An 18,555-nucleotide genomic window follows, 5' to 3' on the forward strand; every position below is an offset into this window, starting at 1 on the left:
CCCAACAACCTCATTGCTGCCTCCTAGTGAAAGTTTTAGAATTAAAAAAAAAAAAAAAAGACCATTTTTACAGGGCGGACTGAAGGTGGAAAAAAAAAGAAACTGAATTGACACAGACCACTAAACTTTTTCTGAGAGAGTGTCTGCCTCCCAGTTTCTGATTAGACATATTTGCGATCACAGATATTCCTGTGGCCATACGGCAAACACTGAGCCCATGCAGGCTACTGATGGAGGTACACTATTCGGGTGCCCACAGTCAAGAGCTGGCAATATAGAGCCATGGAACGGCTAATTCTGTTTCAATTTATTTTTCCTTCACTGTTCATTCACACAGACTATTCCCTTTTCTATATCTTTTTTTTTTTTTTTAATTTTTAGGTCAAGAACAAAAATACAACATTCTATCAATTCAAAATCTGTGGGCATTAAAACTGAATTTACGTTTTACATAAGAAAAAGAGGGAGCAAGAAAACTTATTGGGTGAAAAGCTCAACTAGATTCAGGCAAGAGGTGTGAAGGCTGGTTAATAACCGCAGTGCATGTCTTCCTTTCAGGCAGGGCTTATAGTGGGGGAAGGCTGCAGGCCCAGAAGCCTCATCCCCTAAAAACTAAAACTGAAAGCCAGATCTCTCTCCTGTTTTGAAATGTGTGCAAATTTTCTTTGGTGAACAACAAATGAGCACACAAACAGCCATTCTCTCTTTAAAAGGTGTGGCAACACCTCTTTCCCCCCACAGTTCGATGTTCTTGGACTTAAGAACTTTCAAACTTGGTTCATTCAGTATCACTAAACAGAGAGCACTGCAAAATTCATAAAACTACATCCCAGGAAGCTTACATTGCACATATAAGCATACATTTCAATTACATATGCCAGCATTTCTTTTCATGGTAATACGGTATTGCAGTTGATTTTTAAACTTACATTTGAAAAGAATACATAATTTAACTCACCAGTAGAAAATATTTTTTTCTCAATCCTTATCCTTTTGTACATATCAAAACAATTTTCAGGATTAGACTCAACTTTATTCACAATGTTCGGTGAATAACAGTTTTCATATTCTGCATCCTTATACATATGTTCTTTGTATGACAGTGTATAATATTTTTGTCTCAAACCTTTTATACAAGTTAGTAGGTTAAAAGCTCAGGGATGATAATTTTGTAGTTTATCATCACAAAACAGTATATTTAATATTCTAGTCTATATAATTACACCTGCTAGGGTTTTAACGTTGCTCCATCCAGAGTCTGTGAGCCACAGAGTGTTTTTATAGAGCCTGTAAAAGAATATGGTCCTAAAGAAATCAGTCCAATTGTTTTAGCCATGCAAGGGAATAACTGATATAAACATTTATAAGCGTGGTATCCTAAGGAAAATAGACATTTCCATGACTTTCACAGCTGATTTGCATTTCTATATGCCACCATAGCAACTAAAAGTAATAATCATTATTTTGTTAAAATGAGCAATAAAACAAACCTAACTTTTAAATAAATCTGAAGGCCTAAAAACTTTTTTTTAAGTCCATAATTACAATCAGTGCTCTGTGTCTGTATATGTGTCTGTGTATAAACTGAGCATGAATTGCAGGGAAGACTTAAAGAGTTAACTGATTACAGAACTTCTTAACTTGTACACACCACATGGCTAGGTCAAATCCAAACTGCCAAAGGAAGAAGGCAAGCAAGTCCTTCCTGAGGGGCAGGCCAACTTGTGAATTAAACCTCCAGACTAATCATAAGTGTGCTGCAGCGTACCAAGAAGTGAGGACAATCTCCAAACAAAATCATGCTGTTTGATTTTTGCATTATGTCAAATATTAAAAACAAAAACTGCTCCTATTAAAGAAAATTGTGCTTAACAGCATGAAAATATGTCAGTATAGAGTGACTGGGATGTTTTACTTTTGTCTTTTAGAGAAACGTTTTCTACTTCAGAACACCATCACCTTATCGGTGTATTTAAGTGAGATACTGTGAGTTGCCTGTACCTGAAAGAGATAAGCATATGGATGACTCTGATGACTAGAATAGAAACAAAACAAAACCCCAGAATTTTAAATGATATGACAAGTCAGACAAGGATGCCTACTCTCAGCCTGGGCTAGCTCCTTTACGGAGGGGTTGCCAAGGGCACGCTCAGTCCCTCCTCAGTTATTTTTCACTCCACTACCTCTAACTGGGTGTTTCACCAGTGCGAGAAAATTCGGGAAGCATCTGTTGCAAGTAACATCTGGACCTCCAAGGAGAATGAGGAATGTCTTGCTAGGGAAAGTCTTCAACATTTTCTAGGGTGCATCCCCTTTTCCTCCGAATCTTACGAGGCTCTCCATCTCCTCGTGAGCGCCTCCTTCCTCCTGGCAGAGGATCCCAGAGTCGCGACCAGTGCTGCTCCGGCCGGCCAGGACAGCCAGGATGAACTAAGGGTTGCCAACGCCAAATAGTGCACAGACTCCCCGGCCCGCTCCGGACTCTCCACTCGCCGAAACCTGCTCTCCAGTGAAAAGGGGTGGGAGGAGGCGTTTGGGGGATGAGGGCGGAGGGGATCCTCGTTAATTCGCGGTCCTGGGGGTGTGGGAGCGGGAGGAGGCTCCGCTGGTCCCTCCTCCCTCCTGGAGTCCTGGGCTCCACCTCCTCCGCATGCCCCCAGATATACACACACTCAGCCGCGGCTGGACATGCACACCCAGCGCCGGCTCCGGGCGCGCGCACACGCAGGTAGCGACACTCACCTGGGCCCGAGCTCACGGCTCCTGCCTCCTCGGGAGCCGCGGCCTGGGCCGGAAAGGGGCCCACTGCGCTGCTGGAGTTGGGGAAGCGGGAGCACCCCCAAAGCGGACCTGCGAATTGAGGTGATGGCGCGTTTTCCTTAAACCCCCCTCTCCCCACTCCTGCACCTCTGCCTGCTCGTCTCCGGCCGGAGAAGCCTGGAGAGGGGGGCCCCGGGGGCGGTGCACACGCGGGCGCACTCTCCTAGGCGAGCGCCGCGAGAGGGGCGCAGCGGCGCCGGCGCAGGAAACTTGGGCGAAGTTAGTTGGAAGTGCCAGGCCGCGGCCGCGAGGAGCCAGGAGGGAACGCGGTCCGTGCGGGGCCCCCGCGCAGAGCCGAAGCAGGGCTGCCCCCCACGCCCGGCGCGCTCCGGGAGCTTGAGTCGGCCGGCGCGCCAGGAGGGGCTTGGAGCCAGCGGAGCCACCGGAGCCAGCATGGCCCGGGGGACGGCGAGACGCGGCGCCTCGGCGAGCCGGGAGGATTTCCTTTGAGGCCCGGCGATCCCAGGCTTGCTCAAGCCTCATCCAACCTCCTTCCTTGACCGGCAACCGAGAGGAAGGAAGACCCACGAGGCAGGTGCTGGGGCGCGGACGCCCCCCTCCACAAAAAAAGCCCCAGCCCACTGAGGGGGGGTTCTCATCAGCACTCCCTGCCTACCCCGAGTGAGGAAGATCGTCTGGTGCTGCTGTATTTGTATTTATATGCATTGCTGCGCTCTGCGTTCCCGTGGTGCGTCCGGGACCCTCCTCCGGCTCCCCCCTCCTCTTCCTCCTCCGGGGCTACCTCCCCTCCTCCCCCACCCCCATCTGCTACTGTCAAATGAGAAAGTCACCGAGGAGAACCCAAACACTCCAGCCGCCGAGAGCCCCCTTTGGCACTTGGCAGCACGCGGCAGCTGATTCCTCGGCTCAACTTGGTGGAGCCTACGCGACGCAACTTTTCGGGCTGCTGTGCATTTAGGAGAGAAAAGACCGAGGAGGGGGAGAACGTTGCCGGGCGGCGGCCACCTGCGGGGAGTTCGCAAGCGAACGCAACTGGAGAGGAAGGACAAAAAGAAAGCAAAGAACAAACTGCCACCGCGGGGTGGGGGTACCGCCGAGAAGTTACCGTGCCCCGGAGAGGATTTTCCCAAGGGTTTGGCCGGAGAGAGCAGGGCGGCCCGGGGCGCGGCGCGGCCCGGCGCTGGTCCCCTGGCCCCCTCCTCCCGGACAGGAGCGACACCGGGGTGCGAAGTGGGGCGCGGCGAGCGCGGCCGGCCGAACGGGTCCCCGCGGACAGCAAACATTGATTTCCTCCAGGCCGAGAGCGACGGCCCGGGCGGCGGCGGCGGCGGGCTGCAGCCGCGGCACGGCGAGAGCATGTCCAAGCCCGTGGACCACGTCAAGCGGCCCATGAACGCCTTCATGGTGTGGTCGCGGGCTCAGCGGCGCAAGATGGCCCAGGAGAACCCGAAGATGCACAACTCGGAGATCAGCAAGCGCCTGGGCGCCGAGTGGAAGCTGCTCACCGAGTCGGAGAAGCGGCCGTTCATCGACGAGGCGAAGCGCCTGCGCGCCATGCACATGAAGGAGCACCCCGACTACAAGTACCGGCCGCGGCGAAAGCCCAAGACACTGCTCAAGAAGGACAAGTTTGCCTTCCCGGTGCCCTACGGCCTGAGCGGCGTGGCCGACGCCGAGCACCCGGCGCTCAAGGCGGGTGCCGGGCTGCACGCGGGCGCAGGCGGCGGCCTGGTGCCCGAGTCGCTGCTAGCTAACCCCGAGAAGGCGGCCGCCGCCGCCGCCGCGGCTGCCGCGCGCGTCTTCTTCCCGCAGTCGGCCGCCGCCGCAGCCGCCGCGGCCGCCGCCGCCGCCGCCGGCAGCCCCTACTCGTTGCTCGACCTGGGCTCCAAGATGGCAGAGATCTCGTCGTCGTCGTCCGGCCTCCCGTACGCGTCGTCGCTGGGCTACCCGACTGCGGGCGCGGGCGCCTTTCACGGCGCGGCGGCGGCGGCTGCAGCGGCGGCCGCGGCCGCCGGGGGGCACACGCACTCGCACCCCAGCCCGGGCAACCCGGGCTACATGATACCTTGCAACTGCAGCGCGTGGCCCAGCCCCGGGCTGCAGCCGCCGCTCGCCTACATTCTGCTGCCGGGCATGGGCAAGCCTCAGCTGGACCCCTACCCCGCGGCCTACGCCGCCGCGCTATGACCCCGCGGGGCCGCCTCGCGAGGACCAGTGTGCACACGTGTACATATGTATAGGTACGAGCTCTGCGGCCTCCCCACGTGCCCTCCCTCGACGGGGGCCCCGGTTTGTATGTACATACGATGTATAGGTGCCAGGCGGAGGCCGAGATGCAAGTCGGGGCGCGAGTGGCCGAGCGCGCGAGTGCGCGGGCGAGTGTGCGTGTGAATTCACAGGATCATTTCAGACTCGCACTCCGGCAGACAACTTTAAAGAGGGCGGTTGTATCCGGCAGCAGTTGATGTTTGCTTTGCACTTCGGAACCTGTTGCGTTTTGGCCCACAGAGGTGGAGGAGAAACTTTTTGACATGTTGGGCTCTCCAGTTTTCTTTGTTGGAAGTTTACTGTCGGTTTTGTTTTTGTTTCCCATTATCATTCCTTTATTATTATTCTTTTCTCCTGGTCTGTGTTGCATGCACTCTGTTCAAATGTTAGGTCTGAAATGGTTGGCGCAAGGGAAAAGCTGATCTGTGTCATTAGTTTCTTGGACCGGGATGCCTCTGAGCAACCTTGCTCCCTATTTGTACTATTTGAACTTTGCAAATCTCTGTTCTCTCAAGCAGAACCCCCAGACCGGATTCATTCTTGACCAGTGACCGGCTCGAATCTGGCCTTTTGTGTGTGAGATGATCACGGTTTCTTTTGTTTATCATGCCATATGCAAATCAGAGCAAGAGCTCTTTCTTCAGAGCAAGGAATGCAAACAAGAATATGTGTGAGATAAAAAGTTGTCAATTGGATTTTATACCTTAAAAAAAAAAAAAACAACTTGCTAGAAGTCTCCCAAAGTCCACTCGCTTGGATTTCTGACACAGTTTACACAGAAAGAGAAAAGGCACTGTTCCTATTTTCCTCTTGTGGCTGAGTTTCACCTTAAGACTGTAAATGTGTATATGTCCTTGAAAGCATTACGTCTGAAAATGTGTTATTTGCGTTGCCCTAAATTTGAGTCGGTTTTAGACTCTAAAGCATTTTGAGCAAATGTCAAAGTTAACTTTTAAAAATTGCGGGACTATTTCAGAATCGCAATTTTATCTAAGATTAAATCAGACTTTTTTGTCTGAGTGGTAATTATATATTTATTATTTAGCAAAACTGGAAAAAAAAAAAAAACCCAGAGTTGTTTTGACAGATGTCTCTCTTCAGCTAGCATTTCTCCACCAACTCAAACCGTTTAAATGTGTTTTGGAGTTCCCTACCTAATTAGTTTATTTTTTAGACCACCTGCAATTCATTTGCAAATTATGATAAATTTCCCTCTAAACACATTTTAGAGGGAAAAAACCTCATTTATAGTTTTTTTTGTTTCTTTTAAAATGTATATATTTTGACTAATGTTTGTGAATGAAGTTGGCTAACATGTATTTAGTTTCATTTTGGCTTTATGTAATATAAAGTTTTAAAAAGTTTTTAAGTATTGGTTTTAACCTTTATGTGTAAATGGTTTCCTTGTGTGATCTTCTAATTTAATATTAGACGTCTAAACTATATCTGTAAATTAGAATCTGACTATCAATCTGTTCATTTTTTTTGAACAAAGAGTTTAAATAAAGCCTGAACCAGGGAAAAGAGAAAATCCTCTATTTCTTGTTGAGTTCCTAACAAGATTTTTATCTGAATTGCCCTTATGTGCCTGGTCCAGGTGAAGTGTAAGGTATCCTCCAAAGGCAGCCTTTGTTTCACTTTTGAATAGATTTACTAGGAAATCTAAATCAAACCATTGTTATTCAGAGCCAAAAACCTGATTTATCACATTTTTAATCGTGAATAGGAAAGGAGATAAAAAAAAAAAAACAAACAAAAAACCAAGTAGTTGTATTATCTTGGGGGGAAAAAAGGCATTCATGAACCAGTAGAACAGAGCCCATTGAAAACATCCAGACCGTTCAAAGCATTTCACTAGTTTCCAGTAACATTTTAAGAGGAGAAAGTTGCCTGACCACTTTATCTTGTTAGTAGGAGAGCCCTACCACTTAAATCAGTGTAATTTGCTCATGTATCTTTGGCATATTCCTTATTTACACCCTAAGATTTTATTTGTAAGGATAATGACTGCTAACGACATTGTACAACTTTTGGCCTCTTTAAAGCTTTATTCTGTCATGCTAGTGGCATTAAAACAGAAATATAACAAATTCTAATGGAGAGGGTTAAATTTCTAAGGCTAGACAAGTTTCCACCAGAGGAAAGTTGGAAATCATGAAGGATTTTAATTTTGGAACGCCAGGAAGAAAATCAGATGAAAAAAAATTAACTGGAGGGAGACCTTTATTTATGCCCTAACAAGATAGAAATTCTCAAGATACAAGACTCAACTAGTCCTAGTTTTCCCACTGACAGAGACCGTCTCTGGAGTTCCATGTCTTTATAAGCGACCCAACTCTTTAAAGTCATTGTTTTCCCCCAACGGAATAATATTTTAAGAACCATGAAAAGTTTTGGAAATGTGAGAAATAGGCTCTGCTGGTTTGACCCTGATTCACTAATTAAAACGATCCCTCTCCTGTTATTCCCCGAGCTCTTTGCAATATTATAAGTTAATTCATATGGTTCTGAGCGATTATGCAAAACTAATTTGGACTGTCCAGGGGTAATTATCCCTGACACGGTTAATTAAATCCTTTCAAGGCTTCGTCTTTCCCTTTTGTAGCAGCCCATCACTTCACAACACGGAACTTCCTGCGGCTCTCTGGAAATCACCCCAGCCCTAAATCTTCGTTACCTCCCTGAGCCTTCCAACTCGGCCCCACCGGCTCGAAGATTCCCCGCCCCCTCCCATGCCTTCCCCTTTTCCTAAAGATCAGCGTGTTTTGGGAGCAACGCTCCGGAGTTTTGATGGATGCGAAGACTAGAAAGATGTGGAGGGAGAGGGGAAGGATGCCGGGGGGGGGGGGGGGTGGTGAGCACACAAAGTCACATCGCCAACAGATTGTGCGGCTGTTTGAGAAGTCCACAGGCCCACAGGGGTGACTAGTTTATCACTCCTCGGACTCCAGTGGTCTTGCTAACAACTGGCACCTGGTGAAAGTCTCCCTCCAAGTTAGACTGTGCAGAAAGTAAGGGGGAGCGACTTGGGGGCTAGAGGGCGTAGAGAAAGGGCCGGGTGTGTGCGTAGGAGTCAGAAAGTGACCCACAAATACAGCGCTGGGACTAGGCACAGAGCTGCCGCCGCCTCCAAATTTCTGGCTATATCCATCTCTCTCTATTTTCTCTCCCCTCTCCTTCTTAACTTCTTTTTGCTCTTCTCCATTTCCGTTTCTTTTTAAGGTTTAAAAAAACCGCGACATTCATTTCTTAGATTGTCACGGTTGCTTAAGGGCTTTAAACAAGCCTTACATCCGAGGGGCCAGGCGTGTTGCCCTCCGGCTTTGGGCAAACAGGTGGAATTGTTCTGTTGGAACCATAAGCACCAGAGCTGCGGGAAGCTGCCGTGCGAGGGATGGCTTCCGGGGAGCAGTGGGACTGGCCGCTGCTGTCACTTCATTTGACAATTTCCTCCTCCCCTTCTCTCCCCACCCCACCTCCCCTCAAGAAACTAGGACAAAACAGCGCAGATCTCCCTTTCACCCCCAGGCTCTCGGTAGCCTAGGCTAGGGGAGCAGAAGATGCAGAGAAGATTCGGCCGTCTTCCGGGAGCAGATAGGTACCGGCGCGCCAGCCAATCAGAGCGCGGCTCTGCCGCTCCGGCCGCCGCCGCACCCTCCAGGCGAGTGAAGTTCCCGCAATCTCGCCCGCTCTGCCGAAGAGTCCGTGTTTTTCTTGCGCCCACAGCCCTGCGGAGGCAGGAGGAGCACCATCCAAACTTTATTAATCTCTCCCCGTTCTTTTTCCCTCAGCCTAGTGCATCTCAAAGGTCAGCCCTCTTCTTTTAAAAGACTGATATTATTAATTCGCTGACAATCCCTCCACACCCCCCCCCCCAATTCTTTTTCTCTCTCTTGAAGGAAAAAAAGGGGGGAGGGATAGTGAAAAGAGATTTTTTTTTTTTTTTTTTGTCCTTCAGTGGGAGCGTTTAGACAGTCGAGGAGGTTTTGTCCGGGAACAAAACGCAGGGTTGGGAGGTTTTGTGAGAGTGTTGTTTGTTGAAGTGGAGCTAAGAAAAAGCGGCGGCTTTCTCCTCATTGTGAAGAAACCAATCAGTGGTATTTGGAAAACTGTTAGCATTGTGCACTTCTTCTGTGTCCATTGTGAGGCGTTTCTTTTCACAAGGTTTTTTTTTCAGCCGATCCAGCTGGCCGGAATGAATAGCGGTGCAATGTGTACACGCTTTGTCCCTCCGGCCTTCAAGTAGCCCCCATTGAATAGACTAAGTTGACACTGCGTGACAGTGAAACAACATAATAAAAAATACATGAGCCCCTGAATAGGAGCAGGCGCATAAATAAATAAAATGGGTGACCAAAACTGGATAAACTGAATGACAAAACGGTGAAAGGGGAACAAAAAGATATTTAACACGCTAGATTAGCATTAGAATGCGATCTACAAGGCAGAACAATTGATGAATAGGTTTACCGGCCAAGAAAGAAATGGACTAAATGCCCTTTGAATAGATATGCTTTTTGCAAGGGCTTTGAATAGATATGCTTTTTGCAAGGGCTGAAAGGGAAAAGGTAAAGATGAAGCTATGCAAATGAGCGGGAGAACTTTTTATATATATTCTTTAAACACACACACACTGCGGGAGGAGAGTGCTGCCTCGGGGTGTTTATAGAAGCAATAATTGCCATTATTAGCATTGTCTGCCACAGATAGAAATTGAACAGGTTGGGATAATACAGGGTAGCAGTAATTATGCTTCTAATTAATTGTCCTTTCCTACTTGAAAAAAGAAAAAAGGAAAGGAGAAGTAAAAGTTATGCAGAAGTTATGTTTCCTTGTGTCCATTCGCCCAGTGTTGGAATCCGGGAAGCAGCAAGTCTGGCAATTCCAAGAAGCATGCTGATTTTAGAACATTCCAGGGAGCCAGTCCTTAGACTCTGGGTTTGGGGCCTGGTTTCCATTTATGCTGCATTTTGGAGAGTCTAATGCAGTGTCTGGTACATGGTGGGGGCTGAATGAATAGTTGTGGAATGAATGAATGAATATAAATTTAACGGAGGAACCCTGACATCCTACAGATGTGGGGGAGGGGAATACCAAGAGTGGCTTTCGCCTTTCACCGCCCCACCCCCTCCTTATCTAGGGACTTGGCCCAGAAGAGAAGGTCGTCACCACGTTTTTGAGGATTTTGCCTTCAGCCTACCTGGGCCGCTGGCAAAGATGTGAAAACCAAGCAACTAACGACTAATGCCCCCCATTCCATCTCTGTCCTCACCCCCAAATCCACCCCAAAGCCAGAGCTTGTGAGGAGCCCCACCTGACTGCGTAGAAATATTGTACCCACCCCCACCTTAAAGAATTAGAATACACTTAAAGCGTAGCTCTTTCTCTCGGATTACTCTCCTTTATCACCCACCCCTTTAATTCCCTTCTGACTGTAAGCCTCTGACTGAAACCCACGCGACACGGAACCTCCGGGCTGAATTGCCGACGGAGGCAGGGCGCGAACCCGCGGAGATCTGGGCTGTGCTCAAGTTCCCTCCGCTGCCCTGGAGGCTGGAGTCGGTAACCTGGTCAATTGTTTTGTCTTCGATAGTTGGTCGCCAGGCCTGCCCGGCCGCTGGGCCGCCCAGCCGTCGAACTTTCCAGCGGCTTTCAGCGCTGCCCTAACTTAAATGAATAATGCAAATTATAGACGGCCCGGCTGACAAGTCCCTGCGAGCGCGCGGAGGCTCAGAAGGCGCTCTGAGCAGCAGCTCTCCCCACCTCCCCGACGGCCGACGGGAAGCTGGGTTTTGAGAAGCAGTCACAACTGCTTCTGAATCGCTGTAACAAAAAGGGAGGGGGATAGAATCCCAAACTCTAAAAGCAGTGTTCTCCCCCTCCTGCCCACTTTTTCTTATTTAAAGAAGCAATTGATCCTTACCAAGCGACCGGGGACCGCGCATAAGCCTTCGCATTATTTTAAAGTGTAACCGGAGCCTTCACGGTTTCAGCTTCACTTAGAACATGCAAGTTCCTAGAAATTGACAAGTCTGAAAAACTTGCAAAGAGCTCTATCCGGATAAACCCATTAGGAGTCACTTTGAGGAGATAAAACTCACAGCGATTCGGGGTGATGGGCATTTGTAGGGAGACAGCGACCTGTTGGATTAGGTTTCCAGGTTCAAGGTGGGCACTGGGCCTTTGGCCGCCGCCGCGGGGCAGAACAGGGAGGTCGTACCCACGAGGCAAAGAGTTCAATGTCCTCACTTTTGTGACACCCCCCCCCCCCAGCTCTCCACCCTAGCCTCTCACTGCATGCTTTGTCAGGTAGACTCCATCACCCTTGCAGTGGCCTCCCCATCATTCACACTTGATTGGAGGAAATAAAATCGGCTTTGGCTTTTTAATTCCTTTTGAAGATGTCTCTACCTGATTTCTACCTCCTTTAGGCTCCTCGCTTGATTGGGGGATGGGTTGTTTAGGGACTTTTTGACAAACAGAAGAAGTTAGGTATTAATGTTACCACCCATTTGCTCTCCTTGAATATATTGATTATCATATTAGCCGAGGACTTGGAGACACATGGCCTATTATTCATTTCAAGCCTCTAGGCAAAGAATTCTCCTACTGAGATCAACCAGTAAAACCAGATTTCTTAAGGGAAATTACGAGGTCGTCTTCAGACTCTTTACGGAAAGAAATGACTGGATTGTCAATTTCACTTGAGCACCCTCCTCTCTACCCACTTTGCCCCCACCATTTTATTTCGGGATCACCCCAAGGTAATTAGCCACTGGCAGAAAGCTTAAAATCCTAAAAGGAGAGGTGCAGCCTAGGATAACAGACACCAAGTGAGGCTTTTCAGATCGGTTGCTCCACAGGGGCTACCTTTTCATAAGGTCAGGAGTGGAGAGAAGTCTGTTTGCAGAAGAGGGAATATCTTTAAAAAGGCTCTTAGTGGTGTGTGTGTGGGGGGGCGCGAGTAGGTAAGCTTCCTACATTGTCACCACCGTGACATTCGCAGGGACCCTAGCCTGTCCTCCATGGAGTCCCCTGCAGGTACTGCCACTGAGTTCAGGGTACCCTTTACACACACACACACACACACACACACACACACACACACACTCCTGGTTTGGAGCGGACTTGGGTTTATCACCATATGGTAAACCCCGGGCTTGGGCGTAGTCTCCGAGATTCCGACAGACTGGAGATCTATGAGGACAGCAGGAGATGCGGGAATTTGTGTGCAATCAGAACCGCGCCCAAACACACACGAATTCTGCCCAACAAACGTTTGCGCACCCGCTCTCCCTCGCTCTCTCCCACTTGGCTGAAGTTTTGTTAAGGGTGTTTGTTTTTAACTGCATCATCTAAATGGCGTAGATGTCCTTCCTCTGCCTAGACCGGCTCAGTGACGAAGAGTGAGACAACGCACGTAGAGCCCGGGAGAGAAGATGGAGAAGCACCTCAGGGAAGCCCTGGAAAAGGGGGTGCAAGAAGGGAGCTAGGGAGGATAAAAGAAAAAAAAAAAATCAGAAAAGAACAGAACTGCAGCACTAGTGACACTCCCTCTTGCCCTCAGGTTCAACACCTGGGGAAGGCGCTGCCAGGGCTGATGAGCGACGGGCCACGCGGAATTGCAGGAGGAGGTGAAGGACCTCAGACCTTAGCCGCCCCCAACCCTAACTCCTCCGCAAGGGCCCCGCCGATTTAGCCCCAGTTGAGAAAAGAGACTGCCCGGTTGAGGAAGGAAAGCAATGGGAGGCGATGATCACGCGGGCTCTGGAAGGTTCCGCGTGGAACTGAGGGATTCGGAAGCCCGGGAGAGCCTTGAATGTCCCCCTACCCTAAACTCCGCGATCCCTTCTTCTGCGGCGGGAGCCACTTTAGAAAGATGAGTCTCTGAAATTGGGTCCGATCTCTAGCCCACGATTTTAACTGCTGCAAACCCACAGTGGAAAACATTTTGCGCGTCCTGAAACTTTAAAGAAAATCAAATCACAATTACTGTAAGACTTTAGAAGGGTCTGTGCCCACGAGGGACTGTGCAACTAAAGCTCCTTTTCCTTCCCGGGAAATTTGCCCCTGATAGACCCTCTGGACTACCCGGAGCTCCTTCCCAGCTCCAGGGGTGAGGCAAGAGCCTGAGGCAGAAATGAGGCCCTTCGCCCATCACCCTCCTCAGCCCCCACCCCACCTCCCGCTGCTCGCAGAGGGGGTGGGCGGGACAAAGGCACCGACAGCTTTGCCCCAGACCAAGGCTTCCTTGCGCTTCCAGAGCCCAACTTGCTCTTCCTCCTTTGCAGGGACTCGGTTTTCTCCTGCAAACCTAGACTGGAGTAGGTAGTTAGAACGGCTGATTAATATGTATCCGAACGGACTGTTGAAGGCCGCGTGAATAAACATGAGCCCGCGGCGGTGGCGGCGCCCACCGGCTCCCCGCCGCCTCTCCCAGCGCTGGGGGACGGAACAGGCTAGGCTCACATTCCTGATAGGCGGGGACCTTGGTCTGTGAGAGCCAACTGGTCAATCTGCGCCCCCATGCTTGGGGCACATCCCAACCTGGGTGCCCGGAGCATGGCACAGATCCTCGCGCACTTACTCCCCAGGATCTGTGAACAACGCTTTCTTTCTTCCTAGAAAGCTACCTCGACTTCTGTTACAGAGGTGCACACTTCGGGAATCTGATGGGGGCGTGAAGAGTGTTCGCTTCATTCCGCGAGTTTTGGGCAAGCGTCACCTCTGCGCAAAACTGGGGAACCCTGAACTTGCCCTCGGGTGCGGCGTTTGGAGGTCGTGACCCACATGCGGGAAGGAAAACGTCGAGCTGCGGATTCCAGCAAGCGGAAGACGGTGGTTTTATGTCGATGAAAAGATGCGCGGCCGCAGGTCATAATTACCCACCCAGTGCACTTCCAAAGTCCCCATCACCTCCCACTCGGAAAAGCCGCCCTTGGGCCTCTTTATCTCCCTGGAGCCAGGGAGTCTTGCCTCTGGCAGCTGTGGAAGTGACAGAGCTGAGGGTACATGTAGGTCTCGCAGGTTCACCACCGCCCCCGCCCATGGCCCCCCACGTCTGTCTCCGCTCCTGCACACGCTGGGCCACAGGCCTCAGTCCGGCCTGAATCCGCGCCCGCGGCCCAGCGCAGACCTGGGGTTCAGAAGGAGGATTAGCCAGATCCTGGCCTCGATGGGCCTTAGGCCTTCCTCCAGCCTCAGACTTCCGCAGCTGCGTAAACGCCAGCTCCACACGTCGCACCCAGGCTGCCACCTTCGCCCCAACCTCGGGTGTAAGCAAAGCACAGCTGGCTTCCGCAGCCCCAGGACCGCGAGCTCCGCGCAATGTCCCTGAGGGGCGCAGAGAAGCGCGGAAGGGTGAAAAGCGCTTTCGACGACCAGCACGCGCGGGTGGTTTCAGTGGATGGGGTAAGCTCCCGCCCAGGGCAAGCGCGTTCCCAGGAGCCTTTTCCGTAGAGCTTGTCCGAGGTTACGAGAATGCGGCCCACAAAATAAGAGCAGGGTTTATCTTCCTGCTAAAGCTTTGGGGAGATCAAGCCCCATGTTTCGATCCGATCACACGACAAGAGGCTTTATCGAAAAGTGTTCCCTGAAAACTATGACTTTCCTCTGCTATGGGCTTGGAGCATCTATTTACCCGTTCGCCCCTGCCTATGTCCCGGGCCGCCTTCACCAGTGAAGTGGATGTAAAGGCCGCTCCAGTCCCCGACTGCTCTTTTTCCTGCAGGAAGAACAGTGGCTAGTAGTTCTAGGAGGCAGGGCAAGCCTTGGAGTATTCTGGATGGTTCTGTTGGCTAAGGAATGCTCCCTGCTGGGAAAAGTCTCTCAGGAGGAGATCTGAAGTAGGTGAGGAGAAGGGACCGGGGGGCCTGGATTAAAAGATGGGAGGCAAAGCTGGGACATAACGCATCTGGGAGAGATCTCACATACGATAGCGAGGCAGAGAACTCTTAATCATTCCGGCGTGGGAATGAGCCCCTAGGAGCAACTGCTATTCCTGAGCTCCTATTTTGTGCCAGGTGAGCCTCTCAGATGCCCAAGGCCAGGAAGCATCATACTCTGTGTGAATGGCGCCCTCTAGAAGCCTATTTCCCCTATTTCTCTCTCACCTTCCAGAAGAGTATTTCCTATTTACAGATGAGGGGGAGCTTTCCGGAGGTGAGTAGTGGAGCTAGGACTGTAGACCGTATCTGCCTGCCCCCCGGAGCCCAAACTCTTTTATTCACTTTGCTGCCTTTCATCCCCCAACCCCTGTCTAAGGAACGAATCTTCCACAATCTTAGCAACAGTTAAGACTTCCTCCCCTGACATCCTTGAAAATCAAAACTGCAGCCCCTTGATAGATTGCTGCTTCCGGTGTACCCCCCTCTCTGAGTTGAAATCCACTCTATCATGACTGCCAGCAGTTGGGTCTGGGGATACTGTGAGTGAAGATTAAATGTTTGTCCCACTTTTCTGCTTTAACAAACCATCAGAAAGCCTTTCCCCTTGAACCACAAATGTCCAGTGGCAAAGGCTTCTGGCTTAATATGACTTTTGAAAAGTAGGAGAAACCCTGCATGCAAACCCAGCTGGTGAGCAGACTCTTCAGATGGTGACTCACCATTTCTTCTCTCTCCCTCCTTTTTCTTCTCTCTCCTTCTCCTCCTCGTTTCCTCCTCCTGCTCATAGTTCCTCGTGGGTCTGCTGACATTTTTCTGAGTTCTGGTAAGCAAAACTGTGAGGAAACCCTGGTGTGATGCTTTAAATGCTTCCTTGTTAAGGTTTGAGAGGGTAGAGAGCGGTGCTGTGCGGGGCTTAGAATTCTTCTGGCTCCACCTAAGGATCCAACAGAGGAACAAAGGAAAACGATCCTAGGTTCGCCACGTTATCTCCTGTCGTTCTCCAAGGTGCTCAGTGCTAATGAGTGAATACCTTCGCCACCGCCACCACAGCTACCTACCCACCAGCTCCGTGTCCACAAACACTGCCTTCTCTCTTGTGACTACAGATGAACAATCCCTGCTCCCCGCTAGTGCCAGCCTCTCTACTGAGGCACAAAACCCATCCCCTCTCTGATAGACAGCCTCTCAGATGCCCCCAGTGATCCCCACTTCCTAGAATTCAGGCTTTTGTGTTACCCTCTCCCTTTGAGCGTGGGCTAGAGCAAGTGATTTGCTTCTAACAAGTAAAATATGGCAGAGTGATGGGATGGCACTTCCTGATTAAGTTACGAATACAATGACTCCCACCACCACGACCCCTTCTCTTAGCTCTTGCTCTGAAGTCAACCACCAGTAGAGTGAGTGATGTGGAAATGGATCCCTCACACAGTCAAGCCTGGAGATGAGGGCAGCACCACTGACACCTTGATGGCAGCCTTGGGAGAGATACTGAGCCAGAGGCCCTCAACACGCCCCCCTGGAACCCTGCCTGACCCATGGGAATCATGAGATAATCAATGGATCCTTTTAAGCCATTAGGTTTGGGGATGATTTGTTATGCAGCAAGAAATAACTAATACACCACGTGACATTCTAGATATGGCTCCAGAACATCTTTCCCCTTTTCTCCTGCAAAATCAAAAATTTCCCCTCACTACTGAATCATTCTTGTCAGCATTTTTTTTAAAAAAATGCTATCATTTCAAAAAATGAAAACAACTCTCATGACCCCATTTTCTCCTCAAGCTACCATACCATTCTTTGTTTCCCTTTACAGTGAATTCATTTAAAAACAAAAGATGTCTATATTCCTTAGCTCTAATTCCTTGATTCCTCTTTTCTCTTAAATTTCCTCCAGTAAAGGTTTGTCCCCTCTGCCCCCAACACCTCTCCATCAAAGTCTGCTCTGATCCAGGTCACCAGTGACTTCCTAAATCTAATGATCAAAGTCAGTTCTCATCTACTGTGATCTACAGCATTTGATGGAGTTGGTCACTCTCTCCTCCTCAAAGCTACTTGGCTGCCTGGGCACCACACTCACCTGGTTTTTCTACCTCCTCACTGGACATTCTGCCATTTTCCCTTCCTGGTTCTACTTCTCTCCAATCTTTTATCAAGTTTTATCAGGAAAGATAGGAACTCATTCAATATTCTCTGCTATAGACTGAATGTCTGTGTTCCTCTCAAATTCATAGGTTAAATCCTAAAGCCCAATGGGAAGTGACTGGGTCATGAGGGTGGGGCCCTCATGAATGGGGTTAGTGCCAAGAGATTTCAGAGAGCATCCTTGCCCCTTCTGCCATATGAGGACACAGTCAGAAGATGGCTCTCTGTGAACCAGGAAGTGGGCCCTGACTAGACACTGAATCTGCTGGCAGTATCAGTCAGTATGAGCAAGAGTAAGCTGACACAACATGTAAGCCCTTAATCTCAGTGGCTTACCACAACAAAAATTTATTTTTGCTCCAACATGGGTTAGCAGTGAGGACTGCATTCATCCAGACTGACAGAGATTCCATCTTGTCCTATGATTCCATCTTGACTACCTCAGCAGGGGAATACAGCATAACAATCACACACTGGCTCTTAAAGTTGCTCACCAAAAATTATACAAATCACTTCTCACAGTTTTTGAGTCAAAGTAAGTCTCATGGCCACACCAAACCTCAAAGAGGGCCCAGAAGTATAATCCTACCATGTGCCTAGAAGGTAGAGAACCAGAAATATTTGATGAACTGCACTACTGACCACTCCAATAGCTTTTATGTTAAACATCCTCAATCCTAAAAGAAAACATTACCAGCTGGGCACCATTCTATTAAGAGACAATGTTATCTGGGAGAAAATGTGACTAAATCACCACTGACTTAACCAGTGGTCTTTTTCCCTTCCCTAATTGAGAAGACTTCCCATTGCTTCACAAGTACAGCCAACTTTGGGAAAGTCTTGTGATGTTTGCAGCCCTGCCTTTCTTCTCAGGCTTTGATTGAAAAAAAAAAAAAAAAAAAAGGTCCACCTCCTCTCTGAATACACAAATGGATCTGCTGCTGCTGAGGATTTCTGGAAGGTCCAAAACCACACCACATGATTTTAAACTGTACTTCTGCAAGGGCTTTAATAGAGTTTCTTATTTCCTGTGCTTGTGTAAAAAAAAAAAAAAAAATAGGAGGGGGGAGCAAATGGTAGCCCCAGCTTTTCCTTCACATCTTTCCAATCTTATCTCTACCTTCTCCACACATAGACGTACATTAATCCTTATACACACATTAAATGGCTCTCTTTTAGGACCTTGTATTATATTCTCCTACCTTTGTCCTCCCTCCAAAGTCCTACACATCTTTCAAAGATCTGCTCAAATTTTATTTTTTCCCCCTAGATCTCGTACTCTGCCAACTGTTGATACCATTTGGGATTTTTCTTCCCCTTCTGTTTTTCTTTGTATTTTTGTTTTTCTATTAGGCATTTACTGGCTTAACTGAATTTAGTGATTCTCTCGCTTTGTCTGGATTGACAAAATTGTGCAAAAAGCAGAGGTATCTTACTTACCTTTGTATATAACACAGCCCTTCTCCTTCCCTCA

At 49.4% G+C, this 18,555-nt stretch overlaps 1 protein-coding gene across 1 annotated transcript; it reads left to right on the top strand.

Annotated features, from left to right (window-relative positions):
* Positions 1-2,341: 2,341 nt before the first annotated feature.
* Positions 2,342-6,795, top strand: SOX21 (SRY-box transcription factor 21). Its single transcript, XM_032496774.1, has one exon. It carries the CDS (start codon positions 4,138-4,140, stop codon positions 4,966-4,968), a length of 831 nt encoding a protein of 276 aa, XP_032352665.1. The 5' UTR covers positions 2,342-4,137; the 3' UTR covers positions 4,969-6,795.
* Positions 6,796-18,555: the final 11,760 nt, after the last annotated feature.

This window comes from Camelus ferus, chromosome 14 (genome assembly GCF_009834535.1).
Source record: "Camelus ferus isolate YT-003-E chromosome 14, BCGSAC_Cfer_1.0, whole genome shotgun sequence".
NCBI classification, from domain to species: domain Eukaryota; kingdom Metazoa; phylum Chordata; class Mammalia; order Artiodactyla; family Camelidae; genus Camelus; species Camelus ferus.